This window comes from Delphinus delphis, chromosome 10, assembly GCF_949987515.2.
Source record: "Delphinus delphis chromosome 10, mDelDel1.2, whole genome shotgun sequence".
NCBI classification, from domain to species: Eukaryota; Metazoa; Chordata; class Mammalia; order Artiodactyla; family Delphinidae; genus Delphinus; species Delphinus delphis.
Window position 1 is genome coordinate 47,260,338 of NC_082692.2, and position 13,199 is coordinate 47,273,536.

The 13,199-nt window shown below is 38.7% G+C and overlaps 1 protein-coding gene and 1 non-coding gene across 2 annotated transcripts in view; one reads left to right on the forward strand and one right to left on the reverse strand.

Moving 5' to 3' along the window:
• NEK10 (NIMA related kinase 10) overlaps nucleotides 1-13,199 on the reverse strand; it is a 312,540-nt gene that overhangs the window by 147,783 nt on the left and 151,558 nt on the right. The window contains exons 25-26 of the mRNA XM_060021364.1: nucleotides 6,395-6,524; nucleotides 5,774-5,844 (exon numbers count right to left, since the gene is read on the reverse strand). Of these exons, the coding sequence (XP_059877347.1) occupies nucleotides 5,774-5,844; nucleotides 6,395-6,524 (201 nt within the window). The remainder of the gene's footprint in view (nucleotides 1-5,773; nucleotides 5,845-6,394; nucleotides 6,525-13,199) is intronic.
• LOC132432980 (U6 spliceosomal RNA) lies at nucleotides 10,931-11,036 on the forward strand. Its single transcript, XR_009521034.1, has one exon. It is a non-coding gene; the product is annotated as a U6 spliceosomal RNA (small nuclear RNA).

Consider the following 13,199-nt stretch of genomic DNA (forward strand, 5'->3'; position numbering starts at 1 on the left):
AACAAATGAACAAATGAACTAAGCCTAACATCTAAGAATTTACCTGTCTATAACCTAAAATATTTCGGTATACACTTTTGGAATCTTAGGAATATCTCCTACCAGAAGTTCCAGTTTATCCTCATTGCTGTGAAATGCCTCCCTGCTTGGATATTTCAGAGAAATTCTTAAGAGCAACTGAATGCTTTAATGATTCTCTAATCAAATAAGCATAAAATCACGTTTTAGAAAAAAAATCTGGGATATTCCACTCATGCTACCCACTTCGTCCCCACTCTACTCTGAGAAACCAGATGAAAGAAGTAAAGGGATACAATGTTCAACTGTCTTCATTTCATGTTTTAAGAAACAAAGAGGTGGGACTTCCCCAGTGGTGCAGTCGTTAAGAATCTGAATGCCAATGCACAGGACATAGGTTTCATCCCTGGTCTGGGAATATCCCACATGTTGCGGAGCAACTAAGCCCGTGCGCCACAACTACTGAGCCTGCGTGCCTAAGGCCCATGCTCCACAGCAAGAGAAGCCACCACAAGGAGAAGCTCATGCACCACAAAGAAGAATAGCCCTACCTGCTCACCACAACTAGAGAAAGCCCGCGCGCAGCAACGAAGACCCAACGCAGCCAAAATTAAATAAAATTAAATCTTAAAAAAAAAAGAAAAGAAACAAAGAGTTGAAGATAGGATGGAAAATGCAAAGATCCACTTGTCCTTAGAACTAGCCAAAACTAATTTCTTTAGTCCTTATGACTGCCTCTGAAACAAAGTGCCAGAGAGCTTATGCAACCAAGCACAGACAGAGAAAACTTAGGCAATGGGAATATTGTGTGCATAAAAGGAAATGTCCTTCCTTTACTTTAAAGCAAGTTCTTACTTTAGAAAGTAAATAGATAACATTCTCTTAACAGTGTACTGGAAGGTAAAAATAGTAATGCTGGTACTGAGCAGAGCAGTAAAATATATTTATTTTCTGCCTCAAACTCTTCAGGGTTACTAAGTTATTCTCCCAATTTAAAAGTCTGCTAAGGTAAGAAAACAGGAAATTGTATTTGTTCCCTAGTTCTTTTGAAACTTAATTTTTAAAATTATTTATTTATTTATTTATTTTTGGCTGCATTGGGTCTTCGTTGTTGGGTCTTCATTGCTTCGTGCGGGATTTCTCTAGTTGCGGCGAGCAGGGGCTACCCTTCATTGCGGTGCGCAGGCTTCTCATTGCGGTGGCTTCTCTTGTTGCAGAGCTCAGGCTCTAGGCATGTGGGCTTCAGTAGTTGTGGCACGTGGACTCAGTAGTTGTGGCTTGCAGGCTCTAGAGCGCAGGCTCAATAGTTGTGGCGCACGGGCTTAGTTGCTCTGAGGCATGTGGGATCTTCCCAGACCAGGTCTTGAACCCGTGTCCCCTGCATTGGCAAGCAGATTCTCAACCACTGCACCACCAGGGAAGTCCCTGAAACTTAATTTTTAAAGACTGAAAATCCAAAGCAATTCAAGTATGTAATTGCATGCAACTCACAACTGATTTTGGTTTTATGTCAAATTTTCTAAAGATAAAACTTCACAATGTGAACCCACTGTCTTGCATAACTTTAAATGAAAACTATATCTGTTATAGGCTGCATACTGCAATCTTAATTTGTAGTCAGCTTTAAAATTAAATTGTCATTTCCTACTAATTATGGCACCTTAGTATTTTGAATTAAAAGTGTACTCAGAACATTTCATCTGGAGTCCCCTAATAGTGTTCATTCATCCTCTTAAACACTCTGGTGACAGGGAACTCACCATCCATCAGCAGCCTGCTCCACTGTGGATAGCTCTAATTCTGACATACACTTCCTAATGGCGAGCTCACCTTGGCCCCACCCCAGAACTTCCATTCCATGGTCTTGGCTCCATTTGCTGAGGTTCCACATAATAAATCCAATTGTTTTCATATTCTCGATGCCATTCCATTTTCCCAGTTAACTGAAGTATTTTTTAAACATCTTACGATTGTACTCCAAAACTTGTTGACTCAAATTCCAGCCCACAGTGGGAACAACCCACTTCTTTCCATCAACACCACCACTCTAGTCAAAGCCTTCATCATCTCTCAGTGGACAGCTGAACCTGGATCTCCTTCCCACTCTCATTCCCTTCAGTCTATTCCCTGGAGATCAGCCAGAATGATCTCTGCTAAAGAAATTTTCACTATATCTCAATCTGTTAATAACCCTTCAGTCCTCTCCTCAATACTGGAGATAAAAATTCAAAACCCTCAGTGTGGCCTGTAGAACCTGTCAACCTGGGTCCTGTCAGCCTCCCAGGTCCATTTGCTGGCTATTCTCTCCCTTACTTGACATGCTGCATCTCCAACTTTTTTCAGTTCTTCAAATTAACAAGCTCTTTTGCTCAGGAAAGCCTTCAGAGATGTGGGTCTATGAAATGCTTTTTCCACTCTGTTTACTATTTGAGAAGTAGTGAAGTTCAGGTCTCAGATTACATGTCCTTTCTTCAGAGAAAATCTTTCCCAAATCCCCAAACTAGACCAAGTCCTTCTGTAATCTCTCGTTGCCCCTTTTACCATCCTTCATCAAATTTATCATAATTTTTATATACTTCATTCCATAAATAATAACATTATTAATAACAATACCTAAATTAATTGAGGGCTCACTACATGCTGGGAACTGTGCTAAGACCATCACAAGCATGATCTTATTTAGGCTTCAAAGCAAGCCATGAGTAGTTACTATTGCTACCTATATATCACAGATGAGGAAAGTGGGTCTTGGGAAGGTTAAGGTGAGTGGAAGAGTGGGGATTAGAATCCACTCAATTCTAGAACCTATTGATGTTCTTAACCTTTTCATGATAATGCTGATATCTGACTTTTCCACTAACCTCCTAGCTCCAAGAGGCGTGGACACCAATAGCCAGGAAGCCTGTCATAAGCAAATTATTGTCCTGTTTGCCCAACGCCACAAAATCAGAATAATGTCTCTGTACTTTTTCTCTGCACTGCCCTCTCCTATTTTTCGTGGCACTCAAATACCTAAGAAAAGGAGAAATTAAATGAGTAACTCTGGTATTCTTGTCTTGACCTCTCTGGAGACTTCTTGAATTTTTAAGGCACTTTCCAGAAAACAAATAGCAGATAACAGGAGATGAGCAGTTTAAATACATTTGTATGGATTCATTAGCAGTAGGGTGGATCTAGTGTAACGCGGAATTTAGATGCTTTAGAAAGGGGTTTCAGCTCATTTCCCACAATATTTATAATAATAACTGCCAACATTGCTCAAGATTTACCATTTGCCAAAGCTCTGTGCTAAGTGATCTGCATGTTATAATCATCATATGAGCTTGATAAGGTTGGTACTATTACGATCCCCATTTTACCAGATGAGGAAACAGAGCTGCTGAAAGAATAGTCAAATTGTCTGCTCAGAGTCCACAGTTAGTGAAATTCAGCCCCAGCTGGGCCTGAGGCACTTAATATTGTAGGGCAGCATTGGGCTGAGCAAGGTAAGATTCAAGATATAATCCCACAAACGTGAGGAGTATCTATTAATGCTAAACAATGGGCTGGAAGGAGAAAATAAAAGGGAAAGGGGCATAGCCATGAAAATATGCTTATTACATTGCATCAGAGGTGGTGCCAAGAGCTAGGATAGATACAGAATTGAGATTTAAAGGAATTGGGCAAGGGGATAGATAAAGTTTCCATCTGGGGTGACCCTAGGATTTCTATTATCACAATAAGGATTTGACTCAGCTTGATGGGGCAGAGTAGTAATCTTGGGCCAATTTAAGGTCGTAAAATGGTCCAGAAATAACGATCAGCCAGGTAAATGAGTCATTTATTCATATAACCAGTAAATTGTTAAGGGTCTACTTTGTACTAGGCATTGCTGTGGGCACTGAATAGCTATAAACTAAACTGAAAAAGTCCCCATTCTTGTGGAGTTTTCATTCTGGTGGGGAAGAGAGACAATAAAAGAACAAGTCTGCATGCACATGTATAATGTGTTAGGGGTGGTGGGTGCTGTGAACTTGGTCAAGGGGACAAGAGAGTCTGGAGAGGTTGTGGGGGCATCAGGGCAGGTGCCCTGATTTTTCAGAGACCCAGTTTCCTCAGAAACCAGAGGAAGTAAGGGCCTGTGCCACTGTGTGTATCAGAGGGAAGAGAGTGCCAGGAAAAGGGAAGAGCAGTAGCAAGGAGCTCCCTGTAGTTGGAGTGGAGGGAGCAGAGGGAAAGTGGGAGGGGAAGGGTTAGGGATGAGCTGGGACAAGCCCTGTGGGGGCAGAACTTTGAGACTCTATAGGGATAAGGACTTTCATTAAATTCCTACTATATGGATATATGGAGCACTTCTTTCTGAGTTTCTTTGAAAAATTAAAATATTTCTTAAAAATAAAAAGGAAAAAATGCTTGCAATTTTATCATCTAACATGGCCTTTTTCAGTTTCATATGTTCTTGTCTAGTCTTTTCCATATTCATGCACATTTTATGTTTTTTTCATAGTTATAAGTACCTGTACATTTTGTTTGTTTTACTTAGTTTCAGATACTTGTTTTTTTGTTTTCATTTTTTAATTAAAAAATTTTTAATTAATTTTTTATTGGCATATAGTTGATTTACAATGTTGCATTAGTTTCTGCTATGCAGCAAAGTGAATCAACCATACATGTACCTATATCCACTCTCCTCCAGACTTCATTCCCATATAGGTCATTACAGAGCACTGAATAGAGTTCCCTATGCTATACAATAGGTTTTTATTTATTATCTTTTAAATATAGTAGTGTGTATATGTCAATCCCAATCTCCCAATTTATCGCCCCTCCCTTTCCCCCTTGGTAACCATAAGTTTGTTTTCTACATCTGTGACTCAATTTCTGTTTTGTAAACAGGTTCATATGTACCATTTTTTTTAGATTGCACATATAAGCGCTATCATATGATATTTGTCTTTCTCTGTCTGACTTACTTCACTCATTATGACAATCTCTAGGTCCATCCATGTTGCTGCAAATGGCATTATTTCCTTCTTTTTTATGGCTGAGTAATATTCCATAGTATATATGTACCACATCTTTATCCATTCCTCTGCCAATGGACATTTAGGTTGCTTCCATGTGCTGGCTATTGTAAATAGTGCTGCAGTGAATATTGGGGTGCATGTACACTTTCAAATTATGGTTTTCTCTGGATATATACCCAGGAGTGGGATTGCTGGATCATATGGTAGTTCTATTTTTAGTTTTTTAAGGAACTTCCATACTGTTCTCCATAGTGGCTGTATCAATTTACATTCCCACCAACAGTGTATGAGGTTTCCTTTTCTCCACACCCGTTCCAGCATTTATGGTTTGTAGATTTTTTGATGATGGCCATTCTAACCGGTGTGAGGTGATTACCTCATAGTTTTGATTTGCATTTCTCTAATAATTAGTGATGTTGAACATCTTTTCATGTGCCTCTTGACCATCTATATACCTTCTTTGGAGAAATGTCTATTTAGCAGATCATACTTACTTTACAGGTTGATATAAAGCCCTCTGAATAATCAATCTAATGGTTGCATAATATTTCAAGTGAATGTACTACTTCCTCTTGGACACTTGGTTGGCTTCCAAATGGTCCCTATGACTGGTGATGCACAAATATTTTTCTAGCTTTGGATTATTTGAGAGCCCTTCCTCTTCCTCTTAATATTTACATAGTGAATTTGCATAGATATGAGGTATTTCTTGATAATCCCTATAGGTTTGAAGTTATGAGACTAATTACCTGCTGATGATAGTGGTCACCTTTTCAGAATAGATGCCTTCTGGTACTGGTTCATATACTGCCTCCACTATCTGCAAAATAAACAGACTAGAATGATGGAAGTAAAGGAGCCACAGGTACGTTTGAGTGGTGATACTTGGCCACGACACAAGAGTTACTTAACAAGCATCATAATTTCATGCACATATTTTCATCAGAAACAAAAATATCCCAGCAAATTAAAAATTAGCATTAATTAAACTGTTCTTGAGCATAGAACTGTATTCTTCAAGCTGAGTTAAAGTTAACCTCAGATTCATAATAAATGATGTGTAGGATAATACAATATGATAGATTGAGGGCAGTTCAAACCACAATTAAGAAAAAAGACCAAAAGCAGTTTGATATATTTATTTTTATAATTTTCTATGATAAATTGAAGACAATTATAAGGGGAAATGTGCCATAGCACATGATGTAGATTTAGAAGAAAGGAGGAAAAATAAACTGGATCATGTGGTTAATAAAACAATGACTGCTTTTAAGTGACAGTTTTATTAAAATCACAAAGGTTCTACTTAAGAAGAAAAGGAATGGTGTTTTTGGCAACATGAGACCCTTTTGTCTTCCAAGGTTGCTTACTTTTGTGGCCAGGGAGAGCATGTTTGTGCTGTAGAAGGGAGGATTCAGAGTCGCCATCTGATAAAGGATGCAGCCTGCTGCCCAGACATCAGCCTTCTCCCCATACGGCTCACTCTTCAGCACCTCAGGGCTGAATTAAAATAAGGATGTTAATGCACAATGAAAAAGGGAGAAGTCAGTACAGAAAAAAGTTCAATTTTCAAGCTATAGTTGGAGATATAAGAAAAAAATGGAAACTCGATCATCATTTCAAGTAAACATATTAAGATGTATCTTTGAATTCTCTCAGACTCAGGTGAATCAAGAAGCACAACGAAGCAATTCTAATTTAAGCAATAAATGTCAATAAACAACTCCTATTAAATGTCCTTTTACTTCCAGAAACAACTACCCCTCTGTGGTAGACGGAATGACTGGCCCCAGTTCTCTCTATTCTGGAGGTTTTGAATACCCCACTCCTTCTTCTTGGTGGGCAGTGTTTGCTACCCACTCCTGCCTTTGCTTTTGTTGTGTTGGCCAGTGGAATGTGGAAGTGGCAGTGCAACAGATCAGGGCCTCAGTCTTAACAGGTGTTGAGTGCTTCCATTTGTCCCTACAGGAGCTTCTGTCCAAAAGAACATCGTATCCCAGGTAGCTAGGATAGCCCAGCCTAGGCCCAGCACAAGACACATGGAGCAGATCTGCACACATAAACCTGCAGCCTGAAGGAGACCCAGCCCAGGAGACCCACAGACCTGTGAGTCTGACAATAAATGCTTATTGTTGAATGCCACTGAGATTTCATGGTGATTTGTTATGCAGCATTATTATGAGCAAAATTGACTGACATAGCACCATCCCTTTGCTATTCAATGCTAGCTTATAAAGTAGGAAGCAAGACCATATTTAAATGTGTTGCAGAAAATGACAACTTACATCATGTTCATCTCTTCTGAAATTTCATATCTAGTCTGAATAAGGATGCTGTCAGCCTTTAAATGAAGTTAAGCTGTGAGGGTTTATGGGCTTGACATTTTTTTTAAAGTGGAGGGGTGGGTAGTTCCCTTGGATATTTTGAACTGATAGAAGTTTCCTCTCTCATATTTGTAAACTGAAACTCAGCAAAGTGTTAAAAGCACTCAGCACACACACACACCCTAAATTAAGTAGTTTGATGATTCAGTTCTAAAGTATGTATTTAGGACTGTGCTCAACCCTCTAAATTAATGGAGTAGGAATTAATGGTTAACTTGGGCAGTGGACTAAGATATAAAGAAACTCATAAATTGGTATCAGTACAGAGCAAGTATTGGCTGTTAAGAATAACCAAGGAGTTGCAATTCTTGTGAGATTATGGAAAATGATTCCTGGTTTAAGATTTACATTATGTATTTACAGAAGAAGTGAGATTTCAAGATCTCTCAGTTAAGCATTTCCATAGGTACTGTCTTTGAGTTCAATAATATGGCAATGGGGGAATCCGGGGTGATTTCCAGGGCTCTACTGGTCCTAAGTGTATAAAAGTGTCCCCTGTTGTCACTCGATCAACTGCTCACATTAAAAAATGCCATAAAAGGAAAAAAATGTCTTCAACAAAAAAATGTCCTTGGCTCCACACAAATGGCTCATGTTTTAATCTACTGAGAACTCAGAAGATTTCATATTTCCAAAAGCTCAGGAAGCAGGTGCTGTGAGTGCTCCACCCATCACCCCCTCAGATCTCTTTTCCATTTCCTGTTTCCTGTGTGCTTTCACTCTCAACAGCCAGTGTCTGTACTTCTCTGGAGGACAGCCTTCATTTTTCCTCAAAAGATAACTACTCAGTGTAGAGGAAAACTCTTGTAAGAGTAGAATTTACTTAGTTTATTTTTCTCATCATTCCATCTCTTCCTTCATCTCACTAGAGACCACACACTCCTTTCATCCCCACAGGCATGCCCCTTTGCAATATGGCTGTGCCACTCCTCCCAATAAAAGATGGACTCTATTTTGTACCCCTTGAATCTGGGCTTAACCATATAACTTGCTTTGGCCAAGAAGACATCAGGAAAAGTGATGCAAGGAGAGAATGGAAAAGCACTTACTCTTTGTGGCTTGCTCTCTCTTCCTGCTCTTGAAAACCCTACAATCACAAGCAGGTGATTGAGCCCAGGCTTGCCTGCTGGAAGATGAGCATCACATGGCTCAGTTACCTCCAGCACCCCTACCCACAGCCACTCTACCACCACATCCATCAGTGAAGCCTTTGAAAACCAGGTGACCACAATGCACAGGTGAGCCCAGACAACACAGATAAGCAATCCCAGCTCAATCCAGCCAGCGCACAGTATATTGAGAAGAAGAAGAATAAAAAGGTTATTGTAACCACTAAGTTTTGAGGTCCTTAGTCAAAGTTAACTGACATGACAGCTTTCATCAGATTCTCAAAGCTGTCCATGCCTCCCTGAAAAAGACAGAGAATCACTTCTCTGGAAGAGAACAAGAAAGGGCAATAAAAGACAACACAGTTGCCAACTATCACTTTGCTTCTGGGGTCCAACTTCAAATATTCTCTAAGATAAAAGAGTTTCATAATTACAATTAAAAGCAATGGCAAACACAAGACAGAACCTGATTTCCAAAAGTCACACAAAATGTTCTGTTATGTTATGTGTGTCCCCCCAAAATTCATGTGTTGAGTCCCAACCCCCAGTACCTCAGAATGTAACTGTATATACAGATAAGGCCTGCATGAGCTGATCAGAGCTGCCATTGGGGTGGCCCTAATCCAGTATGACTGGTGTCTGTATTAGAAGAGGAAGAGACACCAGGAGTGTGCAAGGAACAACCACGGGAAGAGGCAGGAAGAAGGCGGGGCTGGCATTTGCGAGCCAAGGAGAGGCCTCAGAGGAAACCAAACCTGCCAACATCTTGATCTTGGATTTCAGCCTTCAAATAAATTTCTGTTGTTTAAGCTACCCAGGCTGTGGTATTTTTTTATGGCAACAGGTTCTATGAAGAAAAACTATTCATGTGTTTTTCATCTTTAAAAAGAACCCAGCTTTTGGGAAATATGGCTAAAGTAATGACTCAATCACTACTTATTTTGGTGATTATTGTTTAGAAAACCATTGTAAAATAATTCACTGTCTTGTAATAATTTCCAATTTCTCCACTTAAGGTGAGCCCAACCACATTTAAAGAAATACAGAGTTACAGCTAGCAATGCTCACTTAAGAGAAAGAAGTTAAATAGTACACACACACACACACACACACACACACACACACACACACACACACTTTAAAATGGGTTTTCTCGGGCTTTCCTGGTGGCGCAGTGGTTGAGAGTCCGCCTGCCGATGCAGGGGACACAGGTTCGTGCTCCGGTCCGGGAAGATCCCACATGCCGCGGAGCGGCTGGGCCCGTGAGCCATGGCCGCTGAGCCTGTGTGTTTGGAGACTGTGCTCCGCAACGGGAGAGGCCACAACCGCAAAAGATAAATAAATAAAATAAAATTGGTTTTCTCTTTCCCAATCAGAAATATTCCTCTGTATTTTAAAAACTGGATATTCCTATGTGATTTGGTCATCTAAAATCTTTTAATGGTAAAGTAAAGCATAATTTATGATATTTAATAAAAATAAGGGTTTTTCTGGTAAAGGTTAAACATATGCAATTAAATGTGTAAAAACTTACAGCCATTATAAGTTGTACTTCAATTAAAATATTATCATTTTTATTATTGCTGACCTAACGTACATGGTGACTATATTTAATAATAATGTATTGTATACTTGAAATTTGCTAAGAAAGTACATCACAAGTAATGTGATAATTGAATCTTTTGAAGTAATAGATATATTAATTAGCTTGGTTGTATAATCATTTCACAATGTATACAAATATCAAAACATCACATTGTAAACCTCAAACATATACAATTTTTAATTGCCAATAATACCTCAATAAAGCTGGAAAAAATTTTAAGTGAAGCCAGGGATAGTATAGTTAGGTAGATGGCAAGGACATTCTTTACTTATTACTATATTTTAATAAATAAGTCAACATAGCTCATAATCAGCAACCTTTGAGAGGGGGCTGGAGGAAAGTTTATCTAAATACTACCTCTGTTTTAAAAAGGCATAAATTTACAAACTGATACTGAAAGCAATGTGGAAAAACGATGAGGAAGGAAGGATGCTTAATATAATTTTTTAAAAAGACAAACTGTTTAGATTTTTAAATTCCATTAGTAGTCCCTCACTGATGTGAACAATTAGGTTGCTAATTGCCAAAGATTCTTATTTACTCATTATTGAAGTAAACAAGGAAAGTATTGAATCTAGATGTTTTTCAAAACAGTTTAAAATATGAACATTTTGCTATTTCACAAATAATTCAATACTATGATGATTTACGTAAGTTGGGAGGGCAACTTCTTTCCTTTAAATGCAACAAAGTACATTTACAAAGTAAATGAAATGAAATGATATGTTAAAAGGTTCTGAGTGTAGACAGTATATTCTTCTTTCCTACAGTGGTCATGTTGTCATCTTTGTTAAAAGTTTGATTATTGTGCTCATTTTGTCAGCACATATACTAAAATTAGAATGACACGTGAAAATTAGCATGACCTCGGCACAAGGATGACGTGCAAATCTGTGATGCATTCCATATTTTAGAGGCAGTAAGATGACAGGCAAAAGATGAGGACTATACTCTAGTTAATAAAGTTGTTTCTCATAGGGGTAAAGATTAACAATTTTGATACTGCTATACATGTATACCAGAATTCAACAATTAAGTAAATGAGTGGCAGATGGCAGAAGCCAGGTTTCTCACTATTGGGAGTGGAAGAAAGGTTACAGATAAGCAAGGAAAGGAGTAGGGGTACTCTACAAGGAGGTAACAGATTAGAGTTGGAGACAACAGTATAAACCCATGTTTAGCTTAATATTAATATAGATGGTTACATATGAAAATATTTATAGTTATGTGAATATACACAGGTTACTATGCACATATATATCCTTGCACATATATATCCTGTGCACATATATATCCTTTCATTCTGTCAGATGAAAAGGCCTAGAATTGATGACCTCCTAGTAGCAATGAGCACACTTAGCACCAGATCTTGGTTTTTTTTTTTTTTTTTTTTTGCGGTACACAGGCCTCTCACTGTTGTGGCCTCTCCTGTTGCGGAGCGCAGGCTCTGGATGCGCAGGCTCAGTGGCCATGGCTCACGGGCCTAGCCGCTCCACGGCATGTGGGAATCTTCCTGGACCGGGGCACAAACCCGCGTCCCCTGCATTGGCAGGTGGACTCTCAACCACTGTGCCACCAGGGATCTTGGTTTTTAACACCATTCTCCAATTAAAAGAATCAGGACCATTGGAGAAATGACTGATAATAGGACTGGGGCAAGAAATATACTAAATGAACCTGGAGCATCTTCTAGTTCCAGAAAGTTAGTCTAAAGAAAAAAAAGCACAATGATTGGGGGTATGCCAGAGGGGTATGGAAGACAAGTCAACCAGCTCCCAATGGCCAAATGTAGAAAAGTTTGAACAACAAAATAAAGTATTGTATTAGTCAGCTTGGGCTGCCATAATAAAATACCAATAACGGGGTGGCTTAAATAGAAATAAACAGGAATTTATTTCTCACAATTCAGGAATCTGGGAAATCCAAGAGCAAGGTGCTGGCTAATTCTGTTCCCCAATGAGGGCCTTCTTCCTGGTCTACAGGTGGTTGCTGTGTCCTCACATGGCAGAGAAAGAGAGAGAGAGAGATTGAGCAGAGTTTCTGATGTCTCTTCTTATAAGACCACTAATCCCATCATGAGGCCCCCACCTTCATGACCTCATCTAAATCTACTTAACTTCCCAAAGGCAACAATCTCCAAATAACATCACATTGGGGTTTAGGGTGTTAACGTATGAATTTGGGAGGGGGACACAATTCAGCTCACTGAAAGTTTTATTAGATTATAACCCAGGGTATAAAATAATTATCCGTGAGTCCATACTGATATAAATTTTAAAAAACCAAATAAATAAAAAACAGGAGGCAATAGACAAATCTCTTGAAAAATGACAAATAATTTATGTGGAGACTCCACCTTAAGGAAATGAAGCATAATTCCCTACTCCTTAAGTTTGGGGTGCATGTAGTGACTTTCTTTCAAAAAGTACCCTATAGAAAGAAAAAAAAAAGAGTAACTTTACAGTAGAGAGACCTGATAAACACTATCTCCAGCCAGCTGATCAAGATTAACATCAACAGTGTTAAGTCATATTGATAGTATGTACCCATGAAAAGAGAATGGCAATTTACACCTGTGATCTTCCTCCCCAAACATATTCCAGTCTAATTATTAGAAAAATATCAGACAAATCCCAATTGAGGAAATTCTATGAAATTCTTAACCAATAATTCTCAAAACTTCCAAGGTCATTAAAAACAAGAAAAATCTGAGAAATTGACAAAATCAAGAGGAGTCTAATGAGAAATAAAAGATTACCTGGTCAACAAGTATCTGTAATATTAAGATGATAGGGTTTTTATTCTTAGAAGAAAAGGTATATGATAAATTGAAAATGAAAATATTTGAAGCAAGAAAACAAATCACTTCTATCAAGTATATCCATCCATTGTGCCACCAATTAATCTTATTATCAAACATAGAATGCTAAAATTACAGGCTATTTCTTCTCCTATGTTACATATACAGTTGACCCTTGAACAATGCAGGGTTTAGGGGTACTGAGGTAGGAGACAGATGGGCCCCTGGGCCAGACAACTGGTGTCTGTCAAGTGGAGTAAAATTGAAGCTTTGTTC